Below are 25,184 nucleotides of genomic sequence, written 5' to 3'. Positions count from 1 at the left end.
AAGTTCTGTAACTTCTAAAAGAGATGATCTATCATACTGAAATTTTGACTGTACATACCTTGGTCCATGAGAAACCGATGGTTTAAAGCAGATGTTTAAAATGTTCACAGCCAAGCACCAAGCACAGCTACATGTGCCATCCCATATTGTTGAATGCGTACGCAGGACGCCTGGGGTCATAGCCTGAGATTCTCACTGTATGTTCTCTTGGAGTGCCTGTAACGTTCATGCATTCTGCAGTGATTTACGTGGTGATGCCGGAAGTCGCTGTTTCACATCTTGAATTGTTTCCTCTGACATTTTTGGACATTTTCCATCATGCCCATGCAGTTACGTTCCTGTATATTCCAGCTCAATCAACAGTGACAAAATAACATGGTTTGGAGGGCGGATTTTGATCTTCAAACTTCTTTAGAAAATCACTTTGGCACTTCTACAAGGACTTTGAAATAGGTTTTCGCAATGAAAACACGCTCCTCCAAACTGTAACTGTACATTGTTTATACGTGAAGAAGGAATTCGGCAGGAGTGAAATGCAAGCACCACAAGCTACTGAGGCACAGAAAGGCGTGCAGCTAAGTCTATCTCATAGTGTGGGTGAGAAGTCAGCCAGACCACTCGGCACAAGGATGTTTCTTGTTCCTAAGGTTCATTGCATTCTCACTTCTCATGAACCAAAGTATGTACAGTCCAAATTTCCGTACAGTCGACCGTCTCTTTTAGACATTACAGCAATTTTTGGGGTAAAGTAGCAAGTGAATCAGCTTATAGTCAATCTCCAATGGGAACAAAGGAATTGGCATGTTGGATCCTTCTTCCCTCCATCGTTTGACAAGGAATTTAGATGACTTTGATCTTAAATGCAATGGCATTTAAAAAGGTTATTACCACAATATTCATTTTACAAAGAATATTATCTGCATGACTATTGGTAATATACAGTACAATCATTTCCTTTTGTACCTTTGGTTCTTTTTACACTCCTTCTGTTTATCTATGCAGTCTTATTCTTATCTGCTGCATCTTCTCATTGCTTCAGACTACCTCCCCACCACGGCTCTTGTGATAGAGATAGATGGATCTCAACAAGCCGTTTTTTTGTGACCTTCTATTTGACCAATATTCATTACTATTTCCAAATTCCACATTTGATTGGTGGTTCATGGATATTTTCTGAGCTTGACCATGCACTCATCTGCGTGCACAGCTGAGCTGACAATAGAATACCTTAGGGTTAGGGTTATCTAAGGCTACGTTCACATTAGCGTTCTGCCGGGCTGCGTCGGGCGCAGCCACAGCGACGCATGCGCCCCTATATTTAACAAGGGGGCGCATGGACATGCGTTTGCATGCGTTTTGCGATGCATGCGTCTTTTTTGCCGCAAGCGTTAGGGCGCAGAGGACGCAGCAAGCTGCATTTTTTTTGCGTCCAAAATCCGGTAAAAAAAGGACGCATGCGTCGCAAAACTATGCGTTTTGCATGCGTTCTTGTTTGCGTTGTGCGTTGCGTCGCCAACGCAGCAGCGCACAACGCAAATGTGAACGTAGCCAAGCTGTGCAGCAACACGGATAAGAGTTTTATTAAAGGAGTTTTCCAACTAACCGAAGTTCATTTTAATCAATAGATCTTGGAATAATGATAATTTCCACAATTGGATGTGTTTAAGTAAAATGTTCCTGTGCTGAGATAATCTTATAAATGTGTCCTCATTAGTTGCAAATCAGATTTAAAATTTGGTTTTATTGGCACACATGATTAATGCTGTATGTGCGGAATAACGAGACTACACTACAATTTTAGGAATAACCATTCAAATGTACATTTCCACTTTGTGAGTGGGTTGGCTATAATCAAGAGCTGTGCTGCTATAACCAAATTTGCATCTGTTTTAAGGAGGGGGCATCATGACGTCCTGCTGTCAGTGGAAAGTCATTCCCATACTGATGAATACAACTTCTGACCACCTCCTTACTACACCATACGTTAGAATGAACAGAATAGGGCCCGCTCACCAGGTTTACATGATATACTCCGCAGCTCAGAAATGTAGCACAGAGAATGTATCCAGCTCAGATAGAGGTCAAATCTTAAATGTCTATTGAAGAATCATTTAAAAGGAATAAGTAGTAGTTTCATATGCAGATCGTGCATGAGAAACCACTAATCTCCGTCTCTTCTGGATGCATTCTTCTGGATCGGCACAGGATAGCGCCCGTTCCTCGAGATGTACTCGAGTCCCATTGGTAGGATCCACATCGACTTTACATATGATCTTTTAAATAATTTATTTTACAAGTACAAATCGTTTCTGAAAAAAAAAAATAAAAAAAAAATATTCTGATTTCATTTGATGATACTGATAACTATTTTTGTAACTTAGGTTCAATATTTGATGAATATTTTGCTCCATAAATTCTGTGACCCCTTCATCAATAAAAATAATCAGCAGGAAATTAACGTGAAGCTGAACAGAATAATTGCAGGAATAGTCTGCCTCCGGATTGTTCAGACATTTTCCTTTTCTGTTAGTAAAGAGCATTTAGCAAACATCTGCTGTGTCCTGTGCTTGGATGAAATGCCGAGAGAAAAGTTGATTGATGAACTTAAGAATGCAAAGACTCTGTTCAGTAACTTCCAAGGGTAAGTTTTTCTAATATCTTTAATGGTTTAGAGATGATGTACAATTACAAATTGTATTGTGGTACCATGTAAGCCAGAAAAATCGATGTGAATACTTTTCTGCCCAATGATGACAGAAGTATTCAAGGAGTGATACCTTTATTGGCTAACAAGAAAATAATATGTTTGCAAGCTTTCAGAGCACAGTGGCTCCTTCTTCAGGCAGGTTTACAAATAGATTAATTTCTTGCCTGAAGAAGGAGCCACTGTGCTCTGAAAACTTGCAAACATATTATTTTCTGGTTAGCCAATAAATGCATCACTCCTAGAATACTTCTGTCATCATTGGGCAGAAAAGTATTTACATGGTTTAGAGATGAACTAGTTTTGGTATAACTACGCTACGTTCCCACAATGAGTAATGAGTTTTTGATGTTGCAGAATTTCTGCATTAGTCTAAAAATGAACCATACGGCGCTGCTTAGTTGCTCCAGGTGAATAAGCAGCAAATATATGGACGAAATCACTCCCAATCGTCCCAGAAGTGGTTAATCAAAGAAAACTATATGTGATACTTGCGCTAAGTTCACCTATATGAAGCCATAAATAGTTAAGTTATTAAGATATTAAGGTAAACACATCTTGTTAATCACAGTCCTGTATGGGGAACCTTGTTTATGACATTTCCCAGTATTTTAACTATTTATGACTTATTATAGGTGAACTTAGCGCAAATATCACATATAGTTTTCTTTAATGGCTAAATTAGATTGCTTTTCTCCTTCGCCTCATTGGGGGACACAGACCGTGTGGTCTTAAAGGCACATGACCAGTATTCACTGGTCTTAAGGGCACATGTTCAATCCAAAGCTGGTCACCCTAACTGAGCTCTGGAGCCCTCCGCCGCTGATCCCAGTTATCTCAGAATACCTAGACCCCCTCAGTGGACTTTGTCACTAACCGCAACCCATGGTTTCTCTGACCCAGAGATTGAATCCCTCTGTGAACTCTCTGTGGCTCGGAACATGTGCCCTTAAGACCAGTGAATACTGGTCATGTGCCTTTAAGACCACACGGTCTGTGTCCCCCAATGAATGGCTCGGAGAAAAGGATTTTACGGTGAGTACACAAAAATCCCTATTTTTCATACCTTTTTTAGTGCTGTGACACTGTGGTTTTTGTCCCTTTTTGGTTTGTCATGTTTTAAATAAAGTTGCACTAAAAACGTGTGTGCCAATGTTTCGGCAAGCAAAATACAAATCCTATGATCTCATATGAATGGCCACAGACACAATACAAAAAATATATTTCATGGCACATGTCCATCAAACGTAATAATAATAATTCTGATGTAGTCAGTTACCCCACTGGAGCAAATTGGTCATCATATCCAAAATATACAAAATAATAATAATATAATAATAATAATTTTTATTTATATAGCGCCAACATATTACGCAGCGCTTTACAAATTATAGACGGGAATTGTACAGACAATAGACATTACAGCATAACAGAAATATAGTTCAATACAGATACCAGGAGGAATGAGGGCCCTGCTCGCAAGCTTACAAACTATGAGGAAAAGGGGAGACACGAGAGGTGGATGATAACAATTGCTTTAGTTATTCGGACCAGCCATAGTGTAAGGCTCAGGTGTTCATGTAAAGCTGCATGAACCAGTTAACTGCCTAAGTATGTAGCAGTACAGACACAGAGGGCTAATACTGCATAAAGTGTATGAGAACATGATGCGAGGAACTTTTTTTTTTTTTTTTTATAAATAGGCCACACAGGGATCGTTAGGTTAATGCATTGAGACGGTAGGCCAGTCTGAACAAATGAGTTTTTAGGGTACACTTAAAACTGTGGGGATTGGGGATTAATCGTATTAACCTAGGTAGTGAATTCCAAAGAATCAGCGCAGCACGTGTAAAGTCTTGGAGACGGGAGTGGGAGGTTCTGATTATTGAGGATGCTAACCTGAGGTCATTAGCGGAGCGGAGGGCACGGGTAGGGTGGTAGACTGATACCAGGGAGGAGATGTAGGGTGGTGCTGAGCCATGGAGTGCTATGTGGATAAGGGTAGTAGTTTTGTACTGGATTCTGGAGTGGATGGGTAACCAGTGTAATGACTGGCACAGGGTAGAGGCATCGGTGTAACGGTTGGTGAGGAATATGATCCTGGCTGCAGCATTCAGGACAGATTGGAGCGGGGAGAGTTTGGTAAGAGGGAGGCCGATTAGTAGAGAGTTACAATAGTCCAGACGAGAATGAATAAGTGAAACAGTAAGAGTTTTTGCAGAGTCGAAAGTAAGAAAAGGGCGAATTCTAGAAATGTTTTTGAGATGCAGGTAAGAAGAGCGAGCCAGTGATCGGATGTAGGGGGTGAATGAAAGGTCAGAATCAAGGATGACCCCAAGGCAGCGGGCATGTTGCTTTAGAGTAATGGTGGAAAGATGGTACAAAAGATGTTGAAATAAAAAAGAATCCTGATGGATTTATAAATTGCAAAGTCTGCACCTAATAATAACCAACCCAGCTGCATATCAAATGCTAGGAAATGGGGCACCTGTGGTAGCCCACCCTAAAACAGCTACACCAACTCCAAGAAACATAGCAAAATAGGAGAAAAAGGAGTACCAGGTGATAATTTTACTAAAAAACAGTATAAATCAAAAGATCAAGTAAATCACAATATGTAAAGTAACACATACTCCAAGAAGATACAGACAGGAAATAAGGTCACCACCTCAGCAATGCCAAATATCAGGCATTAGTACATAGCCATAGTAAGTGGAAGACCACGGAAAAGCGTGCCCCATCAAGTAAAGTGGCACAAATCACACAAGGTAACACATAAAAATGCGAGGGGACAATCTTGCCAAGGCTTTTGAATTGGAGAGGTGGTGACCCCCAAGGACGGATGTCAGTCCTGACGCGCGTTTTGTTGGCACAAACGCAGCTTTCTCAAGGGTACTTCTTTTTCTCCTATTTTGCAAAGTCTGCATCTAGACGGTCTCAACGATGTGATAGAACGAGTATGAGTCCCTCTTCATCCCCATTTAAATCTGTTTGGTCTGACAACTTTTTATGCATCTGATGACTGTTTGAGGCGAAAGACGTATTTTAATTAAGCCACATTTATTCTACAGCGGCTTTTTAATTTGCTTAATTCACATTGATCTTTATAATGAATGCCTTTTAGATTTTCCTTACCTCTTATCAACAGCATGTCTTAATTGTTCCTCCAGTGCTTCACAAAAATTGCCAATATGCAAAATGCATTTTTGAATTTTAGACTTGTTTATGGTTTATAAGTAAATAATTTAAGATCAAGACCCGAAGATTTGAGGTTGTTTGTTGAGGTTTAGGCCTTTTTCACAGGATCTTAAAGGGAAGGTACCGCGTTTGTAGATCATTAATTAATCAATGTAATGTAGCATAACATGCTGTTATAACCCAGATTTGAATGCATGTAAAACAGATTTCGTGTGATATATGAGTAGAAAGAATGCACTGGGGGCTGACATCTTGGTTTTGCAGCAGTAGCAGGGCACTATCAGTGTCAGATTTCGGCACCCCATGGACATAGGAGATAATAGACCGGCTCGGACCCTATCTGTAACATTGCAGCAGCATTAGCAGTGAGCTGGGCACGCCTCTGTGGGCTGCACAACTCACTGCTGTAGGTGTGACTAGCTGCCATTTTATTAGAGCCCTGTGCTATCTGCCGAGCTCCACTTACTCTCTATCACAGGAGAGAAGAAGCCCTCACTTCTCCTCTGTACTCCAGGCACTGCACATCCTGGGCACACATCCTCTGCTCTCACACTCTGCCCTGTGCTTCCCCCTGCTCTGTCTCCGCCTCCCCACTTGCACAGAGTCCCAGTGATCTCCGGTAAACTGCACTCTCCCCCTGTGTCGCTCTCCCTCTCTGTGCGGCGTGGGGGGGGGGGGGGGGTCTCTGTGCGGCATGGGGGGGGGGGTCTCTGTGCGGCGTGGGGGGGTCTCTGTGCGGTGTGGGGGGTCTCTGTGCGGCGTGGGGGGCTCTCTGTGCGGCGTGGGGGGCTCTCTGTGCGGCGTGGGGGGCTCTCTGTGCGGCGTGGGGGGGTCTCTGTGCGGCGTGGTGGGGTCTCTGTGCGGCGTGGGGGGGTCTCTGCGGCGTGGGGGGGTCTCTGTGCGGCGTCGGGGGATCTCTGTGCGGCGTGGGGGGTCTCTGTGCGGCGTGGGGGGTCTCTGCGGCGTGGGGGGGTCTCTGTGCGGCGTGGGGAGGTCTCTGTGCGGCGTGGGGAGGTCTCTGTGCGGCATGAGGGATCTCTGCGGCGTGGGGAGGTCTCTGTGCGGCGTGGGGGGGTCTCTGTGCGGCGTGGGGGGTCTCTGTGCGGCGTGGGGGGGCCTCTGTGCGGCGTGGGGGGTCTCTGTGCGGCGTGGGGGGGTCTCTGCGGCGTGGGGGGCTCTCTGTGCGGCGTGGGGGGGTCTCTGTGCGGTGTGGGGGGTCTCTGTGCGGCGTGGGGGGGTCTCTGCGGCGTGGGGGGGTCTCTGTGCGGCGTGGGGGGTCTCTGTGCGGCGTGGGGGGGCCTCTGGGCGGCGTGGGGGATCTCTGTGCGGCGTGGGGGGTCTCTGCGGCGTGGGGGGGTTCTCTGCGGCATGGGGGGGTCTCTGTGCGGCGTGGGGAGGTCTCTGTGCGGCGTGGGGGATCTCTGCGGCGTGGGGAGGTCTCTGTGCGGCGTGGGGGGTCTCTGTGCGGCGTGGGGGGTCTCTGTGCGGCGTGGGGGGGTCTCTGTGCGGCGTGGGGGGTCTCTGTGCGGCGTGGGGGGGTCTCTGCGGCGTGGGGGGTCTCTGCGGCATGGGGGGTCTCTGTGCGGCGTGGGGGGGTCTCTGCGGCGTGGGGGGGCCTCTGTGCGGCGTGGGGGATCTCTGTGCGGCGTGGGGGGGTCTGTGCGGCGTGGGGGGGTCTCTGTGCGGCGTGGGGGGGTCTCTGCGGCGTGGGGTGGTCTCTGTGCGGCGTGGGGGGGTCTCTGTGCTGCGTGGGGGGGTCTCTGTGCGGCGTCGGGGGATCTCTGTGCGGCGTGGGGGGGTCTCTGTGCGGCGTGGGGGGCCTCTGTGCGGCGTGGGGGGGGTCTCTGTGCAGCGTGGGGGGGTCTCTATGCGTGTATGCAGGCATCGTCCGATGGGACTACAAGTCCCATCGGACGATGCCTGCTACAATGACAGTGATTGACACATTAGCCAATTATGGGACAGCAATAGTCCCATCATCCGGCTAATGTGTTGAATGAAAAAAAAAAATATTCCATACATACATGCTACATACAATACATTCATACATTACATACATATAGACATACAGTTCATTAAACATAGATTTCATACTCACCATTACTTGTCACTTTGTTCCCCGAAGCCAGTGTCATCTGTAAAAAAAATATTAAAAAAACAAACAACCATTATACTCCCTGTCCGCAGAAATCCACGAGTGTCCCACGACGATCTCCCGTGGAGAGCAGCAGCATCAGATAATGCGACTGCTCTCTAGGGGCTCCAGGAACACAATGACAGCAGGAAGGTATCCTTCCACCACTGTATTCCTCCGCCGCTGTAAAAAAAAAAGTCCCTAGTCTCACTTTATGCCATTGGTGTATGAGAAATTTTCCCAGGCATCAATTGCCATAAAGTGAGACCTTGTCCTAAGGTAACCTCTCAGTGATGCACTGTAGGAGCCATTGTCTCCTGTCAGTGTGTCAATGAGGGTCCTATAGAAAAGTGACATCACCCGATGTCACTGTTCTATAGGGGAGATCGTCGTGGGACACTCGATATTAATTGGACTACGGCGGATAGGGAGTATACGGTTTATTATTTTACGTTTTTTGCAGGCGCTGAAGTATGGTAAGTATGGTGAAACGAAGAATATTAAAATACTTTTTTCCTAATGTGTGCGTGTTTTTTTTAACCCTTTCTTACTATTGGATTAATAACGGATAGGCGTCTTATTGACGCCTCTCCGTTATTAACCCGGCTTAATGTCACCTTACAATAGCAAGGTGACATTAACCCTTCATTACCCCATATCCCACCGCTACACGGGAGTGGGAAGAGAGGGGCTAAGTGCCGGAATTGGCGCATCTTACAGATGCACCATTTCTGGGGCGGCTGCGGACTGGTATTTGTAGCCTGGGGGGTGGGGGGGGGGGGGGGGGGCAATATCCATGGCCCCTCTCTAGGCTATGAATATCAGCCTGCAGCTGTCTGCGTAGCCTTTCTGGCTATAAAATATAGGGGGACGGACCCCACGCAATTTTTTTTTGGGGGTCCCTTTATTTTAATAGCCAGTAAAGGCTACGCAGACAGCTGCGGGCTGATATTCATAGCAGGCTACAGATATTGGCCTCCGGCCGTCGGCTTTCCCCCTCTGGCGCAGAAAATTGCACGGGCGCCCACGCGTTTTTTTTTTTTTTTTTTTAAATTCAACCCTCACAAAGGCCTCTTTCACACTTGCGTCGGTACGAGTCCGTCGCTATGCGTCGGGCCGACGTACGTTGTGAAATTTGTGCCCGACGTGGGCAGCGGATGCAGTTTTACAACACATCCACTGCCCATTCTGAAGTCTAGAAGGAGGGGGCGGAGTTTTGGCAGCGCATGCGCGGTAGAAAATGGCGGACGCGCTGGACAAAAAAAGTTCACTTGAACGTTTTTTCGTGCCGACGGTCCGCCAAAACACGACGGATCCGTTGCACGACGGACGCGACCACGCGACGTGTGGCCATCCGTCACGATCTGTCGCTAATACAAGTTTATGGGAAAAAAACGCATCCTGCGAGCACATTTGCAGAATCCGTTTTTTTCCGCCAGATCCGTTTTTTCCACCGGATCCATTTTTTCCCGCCGGATCCGTTTTTTTTCGCCGGATCCATTTTTTCCTGCTGGATCCGTTTTTTTCCACAATTTCCTTTTTTTCCTGCCAGATCAGTTTTTTTTCCATCGGATCCTTTTTTTCCCGCCTAATCCGTTTTTTTCCGCCGGATCCGTTTTTTTTCCCACAAGTTCCTTTTTTTTCTGCCAGATCAGTTTTTTCCGCCGGATCCGTTTTTTCACGCCAGATCCGTTTTTTTCCACAATTTACTTTTTTTCTGCCAGATCAGTTTTTATTCGCCGGATCCGTTATTTTCTCATTGAGTTGTATTAGAGCCGGGTGGCCACACGTTTCATCCGTTTTTTGCAGGATCCGTCAAAACAGCTGTTTCCGCCGGACGGAAAACACATACAGAGGAACGGTTGAATCGCGATCTCACCTGCCGCTATTGCGGGCACATGTCAGTCATGTTTTTTTCTATTGACAGATTGGGCGATTCTGAACGCGGCGATACTAAATATGTGTAGGTTTGATTTTTTTATTGTTTTATTTTTGATGGGGCAAAAGGAGGGGTGATTTAAACTTTTTTTTTTTTTTTTTTTCATATTTTTAAAAACATTTTTTTTTACTTTTGCCGTGCTTCAATAGCCTCCATGGGAAACTAGAAGCTGGCACAACTCGATCGACTCAGCTACATAGCAGCGATCATCAGATTGCTGCTCCGTAGCTGAATTACAGGCTTGCTATGAGCGCTGACCACAGGGAGGCGCTCACAGCAGGCCGGCATCAGTAGCTTTAGAGGTCTCAAGGACCTCTATGGTGACCATCCTGACGCATCGCCAACCCCTGATCATGTGACGGGGGTGGACGATACGCCCATTTCTGGCCGCGCGGCTGGAAGCGGTAGTTAAATGCCGCTGTCAGCATTTGACAGCGGCATTTAACAGGTTAATAGCGGCGGGTGAATTGCGATTTCACCTGCCGCTATTGCGCGCACATGTCAGCTGTACAAAACAGCCGACATGTCGTGACTTTGATGTGGGCTCACCGCCGGAGCCCACATCAAAGGAGGAGACACGACATGCGCAGAACATGTTGCGTTTTTTACTGCGATGCGTTTTTCCCCCAGAAAAAACGCAACATATGCACAAAAATTGCGGAATGCATTATAAATGATGGGATGCATATGTATGCATTTTTAAATTGTTTTTATCACATTTTTATAGCGAACAAACGCAAAAAAATGCGAAAAATCCTGAACGTGTGCACACAGCCTCAAGGTGCATCTCCCCATCACACTCCATATGTGTCTCACTCATCATACTTCACGTCTCTTTCTCTCCTATCAGTCACTCTTAGGCCGGGGACACACAGAACGTATAAAAAAACGGTCCGTTTTTGATGGACGAGAATCGCACAAATGTTACCAAAACAGTGATCCGTGTGCAGTGCGAGGATGCGATTTTCTCGCATCCAATGATCCGTTTGGCATCCGTGTGACATCCGTATGGTGAGATTTTCTCACACACTTGCAAAATGAGCAAATAATGGCTGAGCCTTTCCTGTCACCTGCCCAATGCCTGAGAATTTCTCGCACGTCACACTGATGGTCCGTGTGCTGTGCTATTTTTTCTCGCCCCCATAGACTTTCATTGTCGATTCTCGGCCGAGATACGCTGAGAATTGCCACATGCTGTGATTTCACTCGGATCCTGAATACGGCCGAGAAAATATCGGATGATGGGAGCTGCCCCATAGATTAACATTGGGACAAGCGCTATGCGATTTTTTTATCGCATTGCACTCGTCCGTATTGCGGTCTAGTGTGACCCCGGCCTGAGCCATACAATGCATCTCTCCCCTCCCTCCATAATGCCTGGCTATTCACTGCAGAGCTGGAGCTCCCACACAGCTCCCAATGCTGCTCCATGCACATCACATGTCTTCACTCTTCTTGGGTCCAGATGCTGCTGAGCCCACTGTGTTCTGCTCCTCTGTAAACAAGCTGTGCCTCTGATGCAGTAACTGCTGGTGATAGCAGGTCACAGGGCAGTCACACACAAAATGGTGCTGCCCTGTGATGCTGCTCTTCATTCTTACTGTTGGGGCAGTAACTGCTGACATCACCATTTCCCTCCCTTTTTGGGTGGTCTAATATCCCTGGGGCAGAGCTGCTAAATCTTACTATAGCTGCTTGAGGTCTAAAACGGAAAATGCTCCCCCTAGTGGTAAATATGTATATTTGTAGAAAAATATATAATATTTTTCATATAGAAATGTTTGCAAACAGTGCAAACATTGCATTAATACATTTTAATTACTATTTTAAGCTTAATTTCACAAAAAAACAAAATACGAGAAAACTGGTGGCACCTTCCCCTTAAAGCCATCTAACTATACTTGGGATTTGCAATCTAGCATCAGTTTTTATCCCTTATTTGTGCTGTCCTGTTATGTGGTGCCCCTAATGCCCCTCACCAGGAAATGGTTCAATTTCAGAAGTTCGACTGGTGGAGTTGGCTTTTTTACAGGTGATAAAATATGCCTTCTCTTTGGCCACAGCTCTTAATTGTTCAGATCCCACCATGCCTTTCTTTCTGCAGTTGATTGCTTCATCTGTGGCAGTTTTTTTTCCCCCTCAAAAAAGAGACTAAAGGCTCATTCAGATATCTGTGCAAATTGGTCTGAACTTGGACCAAAATGCATGGACTAGCCACAGGTCACCCGACCTGAGCATCACAGCCTCATTGAAATTCGTGAAGCTGTCATACTCCTTTAAGGAGACCTGTGACCAGTCCGTACATCGTGGTATGATTTCAGACTGGTTTCCACGTATTTCTGAATAAGCACTAAGAAAAATCTTTAGGTCCTCCTCTACTTTTCCTAAGCTTTCTAGCAAGGAATGATTACAGCATTGGGGATTGTGTAATTCTAGAGAACAAAGTTTATAAACAGCCATTGCAACGATTGAATGCTCATCAAATAGATTGGTAATTATTTTCCAAAATTAATTTAATGATCTATTGACTCTTAAGAATCAAACTGTAGCATCATTTATAACGCCTTGCAGTGTTCTTAGAGTAGCACCGAGGTTTCCCACTTCCCCATGTAAAATCTTTGCTCTTTAATCACTGTGCAGACAGATACTCTTATGGCGACTGTCTTCCAAGCTTGCAGGTCATTCTGGAGTGTGAGAAACTCTCAACCTTGTTACACACTCTCACTACTGGCTTTCCTTGATTCTGGGTGTAAACAACTAGAGCAATATGGAATGGGAAATATACAGCCAGAAAAAAGTATGCATCTAATGAATTCTTTTGAGAACGTTTTAGAAGTGGAAATAAAGAGCAAAGACCACAAATTCTGGATGAAAATACGGGAGCAAGAGAAACTGACTACAAACTAAAATGTTTCTATATAAAGGACAGAGCATGGGAAACAAACAAGGTGAAATGGAGCTGCTAGCACTGGAAGAGAGATGTGATGTCCTAGGCATCACTGAAACTTGGTGGGATGATACACGACTGGAATACAAATGTAAAAGGCTGCAACATATTTATGTGAAACTGGCTTAACAAGCGGAGATGATGTGTTCATTGTATGTTAAGGAAGTATGTATCTCCACATCCAAGCTTCAGAGAATGGTAGCTCTGTAGAAACTGTTAGGGTAAGAATACAAATAGAGAAAATACATAATGGACACTATTGTAGGTGTTTACTACAGGCCTCCTGTACAGACTGAAGATATGGATGAAATCTTTTTAAATCCGGTGTCTTTGTTCTAAAAAAAAAGTATGACATAGTGATCATTGGAGATTTTAAATATCCAGATATTTGTTGGGAATCTCTCACGGCAAAAGTAATGGGTCCAGAAAATTCTTATCTTCTCTCGCTGGCAACTTTATCTTTCAAAAGTAAAAAAAAGAACATCTTGGACCTAATTGTTACGAACATGGAGGAAATGGTTGAGGAAGGAAAGGTAGCTGGGAATTTAGGAGGCAGCGATCATGCTATCCTCCTGGATTACAAGAGGAAGAAGACCTGCGAGGACTCAAACTTTAAGGTTGGACTTCAGAAATTCAGATTTTAATGGAATCAAAAAGAGGGTAGGAAAGGTCCAACGGCTGGATGTTCTAAAGGACAGATGTGTCCATGAAGGATGGGAGATTTTGCTAAACTATATTCTCACTGTACAATTAGTAACAATTCCAAAAAGAAGGAAGAATTGGAAGCATTTAAAGGAGTTGTCCGGTCGAAACCGATAACTCTGACTGCAGACTTCTGAATACTCGAGCCCCCCCCCCCCCCCCCCCCCCCCCCCCCCGTGCACGCACTATGCTCTGCTGGGATTCACCAGTTTGAGACCCGAGAACGGAGGGTATGTATGAGGTAAACATACCCCCGGCCAGTGGGTGCGGCCTTACTCTCCATACACTTGTATGGAACGAGGCCGCACCCTTTAAGCCATCTGTGTCACTAATCAGGGTGTGGCCTCGGCTCAAAAAGCTGCAGTTCCCGTGCTGTCCGAGGAACTGAGCCAGCAGCTGTGACTAGCAGTCAAAAGGTTACAGTCAGTAACAGGCGTCAGCTGATGAGAGTACTACTCAGCCTATGCCTGCTGTCGCTGATAGCAGCAAGAGCAGGTGCTGCCGATAAGAGTATTCATCATCTGACACCTGTGCTATAAATGTACAAAAAAATGATGTGGGAGTCTCCTCTATTTTTGATAACCATCACAGACAAAACTGACAGCTGGCTACAACTCTTGAGTTGTCAGCTTTATCCTCGCTGGTTATAAAGAATAGAGGGGTCCCCAAGCCGTTTTTTTAAATTATTGAAATAATTAAAAAGAAAAAGCATAGGATTCCTCCCATTTTTGAGAACCAGCCAAGATAAAGCAGACAGCTGGGGGCTGGTATTCAGACTGCTAAGGTGCCATATATATTACCCCCCCAGCCTAAAAATAGCTGCTTGCAGCCGCCCAGAGAAGACGCATCTATTAGATTCTCGTTATCAGGTGCTTTGCACAGCTCTTCCCACATGTCCTGGTGCGGTGGCAAGTGGGCTAATGATTGTGGGGTTGATGTCAGCTGTTTTATGGCCGCTGAAATCAAGCCCCAGGTTAGTAATGGCGATTCATCTATAAGACGCCCCATTACTAACCCCATAGTTAGAATGTAAAAAAGACAGCCAGAAATAAAATCTTTTAATTTAAATAATGATGCAGACTCCTTTATTTAAAATGAGAAAGCACAGTTACTTACCTTCACACCTTATCCACTGAATCCCATGTCATGTGTAAAAGACACAGTATGTGTTGAGGCTGTCAAACAGCCGCGAGACATGCAGCTACGGGAAATCAAATATATTTTTCAAGCACACCGAAGACACTTGGTTAGCATATGAACATGCTCGGATAACACCTAATCTGAGCACATTTGCTCATCACTATTCATGAATAATTTCTCTATAAGCCAAGGAAGGAGGGGCATAAGAGAGGGGCACTATAATAAGACTTACCACTATGAGGAGCTGGCATTCTCACCTTGGTTGCTGCTCTCCCTCTGTACAATGGCTAATGCATCTGCTACTGGGTTGCGGCACTTGTTCTCAGTCTCCTAACATGCCAGTGAATAATAAAAGACCACCTGAATGTCAGCACATCAAAGCATGAGCAAATTTCAAATTAACCCCTTTCTCACATCCTGAAACTTCTCCGTATTGATCTAATGATTACTGTATATACTCGAGTATAAGTTAACCCGAATATAAGCCGAGGCACCTAATTTTGCCACAAAAAACTTATTGACTAGAGTATAAGCCGGATATGCATTGTCCCCTCATCCCTATCCTGGTATGCTTGGCTCCCCTTCCTTGTATGCATGGCTCCCCAGCCCTGTCCTTGTATGCATGGCTCCCCGTCCTTGTATGCATGGCTCCCCGTTCCCGTTCTTGTATGCATGGCTCCCCATCCTTGTATGCATGGCTCCCCATCCTTGTATGCATGGCTCCCCGTCCTTGTATGCATGGCTCCCCGTCCTTGTATGCATAGCTCCCCGTCCCCGTTCTTGTATGCATGGCTCCCCATCCTTGTATGCATGGCTCCCCTTCCCTGTCCTTGTATGCATGGTTCCCCATCCCTATATGCATGGCTCCTTATCCCCATCCCTGTATACATGGCTCCTTATTCCCTATCCTTGTATACATGGTTCCTATTAAAAAAAAAAAAAAGGCCAGCATACTTACCTTCCCTGTGCTCCCTTGCTGCATCATGTTCCTGCGCCAGCAGCTCTTCCGGCCGAGTGATCACGTGTCCCCACACATTAAAGTAATGAATATTCACTCCACGCTTATGGGAGTGGAGAAGGGTGAATATGCTGGCATCTGCACAAGATGCAGCGAGGGTGCACAGGGAAGGTAAGTATTATGTGTGCTGGAAGCCGGCGGCTGCAGCTGTAACTATGTGCGCTATAAGGCCGGCGTCACACTTGCGAGTTTTACGGACGTAAGAGCGCAGAAACTACGTCCGTAAAACTCGCAAAAAATATGGTACAATTATTCTCTATGCCCCTGCTCCTATCTGCCGTATTAAACTGATCAGTATTATACGGCTTTCTATGGCCGTAGAAAATCGCAGCATACTGCGTTTGTCACCATATTGCGCAAATAAAACGTCAATGAAAGTCTATGGAAGCCCCAAAAATACGGATTACACACGGACCACCAGTGTGACTTGCGAGGAATACGCAACGCTGTTAGAGAGAAAAGCCGGCAATTCAGTGCGGTGTACAGTAAAATCACACTGACAGCTGACATTAGAATAGGTAGAATAAATGTGTACACATATAATAGGTATATATATATATATATATATATATATATATATATATATATATATATATATATATATTATATAAATAATGTGTCAGGGAGACACATATATGTATATATATTATTATTTCATCCAGTGTGATATTGCAGAAAGCCGGTAATTCAATTACCGGCTTTTGCTTTCTCCTTCCTAAACCCGACATGATATGAGACATGGTTTACATACAGTAAACCATCTCATATCACCATTTTTTTTTTGCATATTCCACACTACTAATGTTAGTAGTGTGTATATGCAAAATTTGGCCGTTCTAGCTAGTAAATTAAGGGGTTAAATGGCGGAAAATATTGGCGTGGGCTCCCGCACAATTTTCACCACCAGAGTAGTAAAGCCAGTGACTGAGGGCAGATATTAATAGCCTGGAGAGGGTCCATGGTTATTGGCCCCCCCTGGCTAAAAACATCTGCCCCCAGCCACCCCAGAAAACGCACATCTGTAAGATGCGCCTATTCTGGCACTTGGCCACTCTCTTCCCATTCCCGTGTAGCGGTGGGATATGGGGTAATGAAGGGTTAATGCCACCTTGCTATTGTAAGGTGACATTAAGCCAAATTAATAATGGAGAGGCGTCAATTATGACACCTATCCATTATTAATCCATTACTAGTAAAGGGTTAAAAAACACACATTATTAAAAATTAATTTAATGAAAAAATCACAAAGGTTGTAATTTATTCTACTCTCAATCCACTCACTGAAGACCCTCGATCTGTAAATTAAAAAAAAATAATAAACCAAGAATATACATACCTTCCGAGGATCTGTCACGTCCAACGATGTAAATCCATCTGAAGGGGTTAAAATATTTTGCAGGCAGGAGTTCTGCTAATGCAGCGCTACTGCTGCCTGCAAAACCCCAGAGAATGAAGGTAAAGTAGGTCAATGACCTATATTTAGCTTCATTTGCGGTGAGGCGCCCTCTGCTGGCTGTTCCTAGATCGTGGGAACTTTCCTAGAAAGCTCCCTGGCTCGAGATCATAAGAGGGCGCCCTCTGCTGGTTGTCCTCATATTCATTTCTCTTTAGCAGTGGGCACAGTTACAGCCGCCGCCTGCCTCTGTGACCCGCTGCTCTGCCGCTCCCCCTTTCCTGCCGTCTTTCTGGGACAATGACTCGTGTATAAGCTGGGGGAGGGGCATTTTCAGCACAAAAAAATGTGCTGAAAAACTCAGCTTATACACGAGTATATGCTGTAACTGTATTTATGACATATACAGTGCCTTTAAAAGTATTTTACTCTCTGAACTTTACCACATTTTTTTCAAGGTACGCTCAAAAACTTAAATGTTTAGTTTTTTATTTTTATTTTATGTGATATGCCAGCACAAAGTGGCATGTATTTGTGAAGTGTAAAAGGAAATGATACATGGTTTTCTAAATATTAATATAAATCTAAAAATTGTTGCATAGATTTATTTGTATTTAGCCCCCTGAGATAATACTTTGTTAGACCACCTTTCGCTGAAATGACTGCTAATAGTTAGTGATGAGCGAATATAGTCGTTGCTCGAGATTTCCCGAGCACGCTCGAGTGGTCTCTGAGTATCACCGTAGCTAAATGATTTACAGCTAATTGCCTGGCTGAGTACATGTGGGGGTTGCCTGGTTGCTAGGGAATCCTCACATGTAATCAAGCTGGCAATTAGCTGTAAATCATTTAGCTGCGGTGATACTCAGAGACCACTCGAGCGTGCTCGGGAAATCTCGAGCAACGAGTATATTCGCTCATCACTACTAGTAATCTTTTGGGTTATGTTACCAGCTTTGCACATCTAGAGGCTCACATTTTCCCAATTCTTTTTTGCACACTAGCTTCAGCTTGGTGAGATTGGAAATGTCTGATCAGTAATTTTTAATTCTTACCCAAATTTACAATGGGATTTAGGGCTACACTGTGACTGGGCCATTCACACACATGTATATGATTTGATCTAAACCACCCATTGTAGCTCTCACAGGAAAGGTACCGTCACACTAAGCGACGCTGCAGCGATACCGACAACGATCCGGATCGCTGCAGCGTCGCTGTTTGGTCGCTGGAGAGCTGTCACACAGACCGCTGTCCAGCGACCAACGATGCCGGTAACCAGGGTAAACATCGGGTTACTAAGCGCAGGGCCGCGCTTAGTAACCCGATGTTTACCCTGGTTACCATCCTAAAAGTAAAAAAAACAAACGCTACATACTTACCTTCCGCTGTCTGTCCCCGGCGCTCTGCTTCTCTGCTCTGGCTGTGAGCACAGCGGCCGGAAAGCAGAGCGGTGACGTCACCGCTCTGCTTTCCGGCTGCCCGGCGCTCACAGCCAGACCAGAGAAGCAGAGCGCCGGGGACAGACAGCGGTAGGTAAGTATGTAGTGTTTGTTTTTTTACTTTAACGATGGTAACCAGGGCAAACATCGGGTTACTAAGCACGGCCCTGCGCTTAGTAACCCGATGTTTACCCTGGTTACCAGCGAAGACATCGCTGAATCGGCGTCACACACACCGATTCAGCGATGTCAGCGGGAGAGCCAGCGACGAAATAAAGTTCTGGCCTTTCTTCCTCGACCAGCGACATCACAGCAGGGGCCTGATCGCTGCTGCCTGACACACTGGACGATATCGCTAGCCAGGACGCTGCAACGTCACGGATCGCTTGCGATATCGTCTAGTGTGACGGTACCTTAAGTTTAGGGTTGTTTTGCTGCTGGAAGATGAACCTACACCCAAGTCTCAAGTCTTTTGCATTCTATAACAGGTTTTCTCCAAGATTGCCCTGTATTTCACTCCATCCATCTTCCATTCTACTCTGCCCAGCTTCCCTGTTCCTGCTGAAGAAAAGCCTCCCCAGAGCATGATGCTGCCATCACAGTGTTTGAGTTGGGATGGTGTTTTCAGGGTGATGTGTAGTGTTTGTTTTCTGCCATGTTGTTTTTTTACATGCTCGCTATGTCCCCTATATGACTTTTTTCTAATTCCAAACAGGAGTTTTTATGGTGTGCTTTAAAATGGCTTTATTTTAGCCATTTTTCCATAAATACCTGATTTGTGGAGTATACAACTAATAGACGTCCTGTGAACAGATTTTCCCACATGAGCTGAGGATCTCTGCAGGACCTCCATTGACCATGGAACCCCTTGGCAGCTTCTCTGATTTAGAGGTCTAATTGCTTGGGATTGTAGCTTAGGTGGACGTAAAATCTGTTTACAGTTGTGCCATATTCCTTCCATTTATGGATGATGGGGTGAACCATGCTCCTTTCAGATGTTAAGAGTTTGGGCTATTTTTTTTATTACCTATCCCTGCTTTACTCTTCTCTACAACTTTATCCCTGACCTGTCTGTTGTGTTCTTTGGTTTCCATGATGCTGTTTGTTCCTTAATGTTTCTATTCAAACCTCTTGAGACCTTCACAGAACAGCTGTAGATATACTGAAAATAAATTACACAAAGGTGGACTCAATTTACTAATTTTGTGACTTCTGTACACAGTTGGTCACTCACAATTTTATTTTGGGATATCGGACTACAGGGGGCTGAATTCAAATGTATGTCACAATTTTACCAATTTTATATTTTTAAAATAATTAGAAAACCATGCATCATTTCCTTTACTCTTCACAAACACTTGATACTTTGTATTGGTACATCACACAAAATGCCAATAACATATATACATACCGTATATACTCGAATATAAGCTGAGATTTTCAGCCCAAATTTTTGGGCTGAAAGTGCCCCTCTCGGCTTATACTCGAGTCATGGTCAGCGGCGGGTGAGGGGGAGAGAGGACTGTCGCATACTCACCTGCTCCTGGCGCCCCTGATGCGGTCCCTGCCTGTCCCATGGTCTCCGGGAGCCGGCCGGCACCTTCTTCCTCTGTTCAGCGGTCACATGGTACCGCTTATTAAAGTAATGAATATGGACTCCACTCCCATAGGGGTGGAGCCGCATATTCATTCCTGTATTGAGCGGTACCATGTGACCGCTGAACAGAGGAAGAAGCTGCCGGCTCCCGGAGATCATCTGTCCGGGAGAAGCTGCCAGGGACCCCGCCGGAGCAGGTGAGTATTTCATAGTCACCTGTCCGCGTTCCACCCGCCGGGTGCCGCTCCGTCTTCCCGTCCTCTTACAGTGACTGTTCAGGTCAGAGGGTGCGATGACGTATTAGTGTGCGCGCCCCCCTCTGCCTGAACAGTCAGTGCAGAGAGACGGGACGCTGAGGAGCAGCGGGTAGCAAGCAAGGAGTGGTGAGTATGTTGTTTTTTTATTGCTGCAGCAGCAGCATTCTATATGGCACAGTTTTATATGGAGCATCTATGGGGCCATAATGAAATGTATGGAGCATTCTATATGGCCAGTTTTATATGGTGCATCTATGGGGCAATAATGAAATGTATGGAGCATTCTATATGGCACAGTTTTATATGGAGCATCTATGGGGCAATAATGAAATGTATGGAGCATTCTATATGGCACAGTTTTATATGGAGCATCTATGGGGCCATAATGAAATGTATGGAGCATTCTATATGGCCAGTTTTATATGGTGCATCTATGGGGCAATAATGAAATGTATGGAGCATTCTATATGGCACAGTTTTATATGGAGCATCTATGGGGCAATAATGAAATGTATGGAGCATTCTATATGGCACAGTTTTATATGGAGCATCTATGGGGCAATAATGAAATGTATGGAGCATTATATGTGATCTCACCTCTGAACTTTCTTTCTCTGGTGAGGATGTGACCACTCAGTATTGGTGCTGCATCCGGGAGGAGGGCACATTCCGACCCGTGAGATCGTTCCAACCTATATGTCAATCACTGTTACTGTGATTCATCCAACAATGGATATCTGTGATACGGGATATGCGGTTTGTGATTGGTTAGGTGATATGATTCTCATGTTGTGAGAATTTTTCCCCATAGAGACTGATATATTATTTTGGTTCTTAAAAGTCTCGTGGATATTGTGGCTATTTTGTAACATTCCTATGAATGTGAATTTTTGTGAGTCCTTTATTGTATTCGTGTTTTTTTTCGTTTTTGGATATTTGGAGAGGTGAAGGGGTCCCGCCTGGTGGGTACGCCCCTTTTTTGACGCGCGTTTTGCGGCGTGAACACGCCGCTTCCTCAAGGGGATGTGTGCACTAGTGGAGCAGGACCTGTCTATAACCCCCCTGACCCTGGTCACATGTCCGGGAGCCGCCAATCCCTGTAGCGCTGTCGGCGCATGCGCACTGCGGCGGGGAAGCCCGGCAGGAGGACCTGGTGCCCAGCCGTGCACGGAGGCCAGGGGGGTGAGTTCCGGACCTGCGCACAAGGCGCGGAGGACGCCCGCCCACATGCCAGAGCCGCCCGCACACAAGGCAATGCGCGCGGCCACAGGGGGGCGTACCCACCAGGCGGGACCCCTTCACCTCTTTTCCCCCCTCTGCATGGGTAAGCATTAAGCTTAGGTTTTCACCGCTGTCATAGGAGTTACTTTAGATATTAGTGCGCACTCGCCCTATACCCTGACTAGGTCCTGGCAGTTTTGTGAATGCCTTCTCCCATGTAATTACTTGCTGCTATGCAGTGTTTTCCCGTTTTTAGCCGCAAATGCAACCACTACGTACATTGGCATAGGTGTGTTGAGATGTGGGGTGTTTACTGTTTTTTTTTTCCCCCTGCCTATGCTATATCGTGGTATACTTTGTAACTAGTACTGATGTCCATATTTTAATAGCTTTATGTAAACTTGTAGTTTCAACTGTACATGTAAAATGCTATCACCGGCATACATTCTTTTCTCCCCCTCTGTTGTTTTGTTTTTTGTTTTATGAAAACTTGACCCCCTTCCTAAGAAATTACTGCTTTCCTTTTACGTAAACCTTTACTGAATCAGGCTTTTTCAATCAAATATATTTTTTAACACTGAAACAACCCTTCACACCCCATAAATATCCCCCAAACAAGCCCTCATATGGCTATGCAGATGTAAGAAAGAAATAAGAGTGCAGGAAGTCTAAAATGTGCCCCAATGAGAAAGGGTACTAATACATGTCCCCTTTTGTGTTCTCTGTAGTATTTATTTGTAGAATTTCAAACATTTAGTACACCTTTGCTTCATTGTAAAAAAAAAGAAAAAAGAAAAATACATTTGGTTAAAAGCTAAGAAATTATGTTTGGCTATTTGTTTTTGATCTATTTTTCCTTAATGTTTGCCCTCTGATTGCTGCACTTTCTTTTGTGTTACAGAATACATGAACTATTAAGGCAGCTATGCCAGAGATGTATAGATGAAGATGTGGAGCACTGGGTATGGGTCCTTCCGATCCTGCATACATTTTCTCAAATGTCCAACACGGAAACCATAATGTCAGATCAAGAAGATGTCTGGGCGGGTCTTGAAGGCCTAACCTATGATAGGGTTAGAATATATGCAAGGTAACATTCTTATCTTAATATTTGTTGTAAAATACATTTTTAAATGTTTAAGTGCTGCATTCAATTTCTGTGTCTTTGTCTGGGCCGTAAGAATGTCCCAGTGAGTGCATGGATCTGGATTGAAGCACCACTTAATATTACCACTGTGGTGGTGCTACTATACTAATCTATGTTCCCTGCCATTAGTTTTATACGTACCAGCCGCCATCTTCATCTGTTCTTGATGCCTCTCTATAAGTTTGTGACATGCAGGTCGCTCCAAGGTTTGTTTGAGGTGTAACTCCATGTAACTCTGATAGAACCAGAATATGGCAAGGACTAGGACCTCATAGAATGACACTGAGAACTTGTGACCGTTACCTCTGACTTCCGGTCAGTCAGAAGTTGTAGTTACCAGATGGCGGCGCAGGACCAGATAAGTTCCGGGAGGAGCTGAAGACGATGGGTGGTAATTATTTAGATTATGGTCCGGGAGCTCCCGTTAGTGGCACCATTCCTGTGCTGAAATGAAGAAGAAACTCTGGAGTGGTGCTTTAAAATCGAAATTGTGATCCTGCCCTGTAATGCCATCTAGTTCAGGGGTGTCAAACTGCATTCCTCGAGGGCTGCAAACAGGTCATGTTTTCAGGATTTCCTTGTACTGCACAGGTGATAATTTAATCACCAACTCATTATTTGTGTAGGTGATTAAATTATCACCTGTGCAGTACAAGGAAATCCTGAAAACACGATCTGTTTGCAGCCCTCGAGGAATGCAGTTTGACATCCCTGATCTAGTTGATCCAGAGGTGTGCTATATGAATATTTGTTTGCATATGAAATCTACAGACCAATTAAGGGGTCAGTGTGCGTTAGTACACTCACTAGCGGATAAAGATTAGATTGTCAATTATGGACAACTATTGCTGTTCGTATAGAGGGAAGCTATTTTTTTTTTTTTAATGTTGCACAAAGGTGGTCAAAATATTTTGTACACTTTTTTTAACAATGTTTAAGGCATCTGTTTTTTTGTTTTTTTTTGTTAATCTGTTGGTTTTGGTTTAATTATTATTTACAATATATTTTTTCACAAACTTACAGTTGCTCTCAAAAGTTTACAAACCCCGGCAGAATTTTTGCTTTCTTGGCCTTTTTTTCAGAGAATATGAATGATAACACCAAAACCAAAACTTTTTCTCCACTCATGGTTAGTGGTTGGGTGAAGCCATTTATTGTCAACCTACTGTGTTTTCTCTTTTTAAATAATAATGACAACCCAAAACATCCAAATGACCCTGATCAAAAGTTCCCATACCCCATTTCTTAATACTGTGTATTGCCCCCTCTAACATCAATGACAGCTTGAAGTTTTTTGTGGTAGTTGTGGATGTTCTTTATTTTCTCAGATGGTAGAGCTGCCCACACTTCTTGGCAAAAAGCCTCCAGTTCCTGTAAATTCCTGGGCTGTCTAGCATGAACTGCGCGCTTGAGATCTCCCCAGAGTGTCTCAATGATATTGAGGTCAGAAGACTGAGATGGCCGCTTCAGAACCTTCACTTTTTTTCTGCAGTAGCCAATGACAGGTTGACTTGGCCTTGTGTTTTGGATCGTTGTCATGTTGGAACATCCAAGTATGTCCCATGCGCAGTTTCTGGGCTGATGGTTGAAAATTTGCTGATAACGTGCTGCATTCACCTTTCCTTCAACTTTGATCAAGTTTCCTTTGCCTTTGTAGCGCACACATCTCCAAAACATCAGTTATCCACCTCCTCGCTTTACAGTAGGAATGGTGTTCCTTTCATCATAGGCCTTGTTGACCTCTCTCCAAATGTAATGTGTATGTCTGTGGCCAAACTGTAAAATTTTGATCTCATCACTCCAAATTACCTTGTTCCAGAAGTTTTGAGGCCTGTCTTTGTGCTGTTTTGCGTATTGTAGGCGAGATACTTTGTGGCATTTGTGCAGTAATGGCTTTCTTCTGACTACTCAACCATGCAGCCCATTTTTCTTCAAGTGCCTCCTTATTGTGTATCTTGAAACAGCCACACCGCTAGTTTTAAGAGAGTCCAGTATTTCAGCTGATGTTGTTTGTGGGTTTTTCTTTGCATCCCAAACAATGTTCCTGGCAGTTGTGGACAAAATTTTTCTTGGTCTGCCTGACCGTGGTTTTTGTTTCTACAGAGCCCCTGATTTTCCACTTCTTAATCACAGTTTGAACTCTGCTGACTGGCATTATCAATTCCTTGGATATCTTTCTGTATCCCTTTCCTGTTTTGTACAGTTCTACTACCTTTTCCCATAGATCCGTTGACAATTCTTTTGCTTTCCCCATGACTCACAATCCAGAAATGTCAGTGGCTGGATGAAAGATGCAAGAGTCTGTCTGGGTCCCAGAAACTCACTCAGCTTTTATGTACCCACAC

General features: G+C 44.7%; 1 protein-coding gene across 4 annotated transcripts in view; it reads left to right on the top strand.

Moving 5' to 3' along the window:
* Positions 1-25,184, top strand: part of RNF213 (ring finger protein 213) — a 297,165-nt gene that overhangs the window by 75,224 nt on the left and 196,757 nt on the right. For all 4 annotated transcript variants that reach the window (XM_069763592.1, XM_069763594.1, XM_069763593.1 and 1 more), the window contains exons 9-10: positions 2,382-2,641; positions 22,594-22,782. In XM_069763592.1, coding sequence (XP_069619693.1) covers positions 2,382-2,641; positions 22,594-22,782 — 449 coding nt within the window. The remainder of the gene's footprint in view (positions 1-2,381; positions 2,642-22,593; positions 22,783-25,184) is intronic.

Source organism: Ranitomeya imitator, chromosome 4 (genome assembly GCF_032444005.1).
Source record: "Ranitomeya imitator isolate aRanImi1 chromosome 4, aRanImi1.pri, whole genome shotgun sequence".
NCBI lineage: Eukaryota > Metazoa > Chordata > Amphibia > Anura > Dendrobatidae > Ranitomeya > Ranitomeya imitator.
The sequence above is the reverse complement of the archived record's forward strand: the minus strand, read 5'-3'. Positions and strand labels throughout refer to the sequence as shown.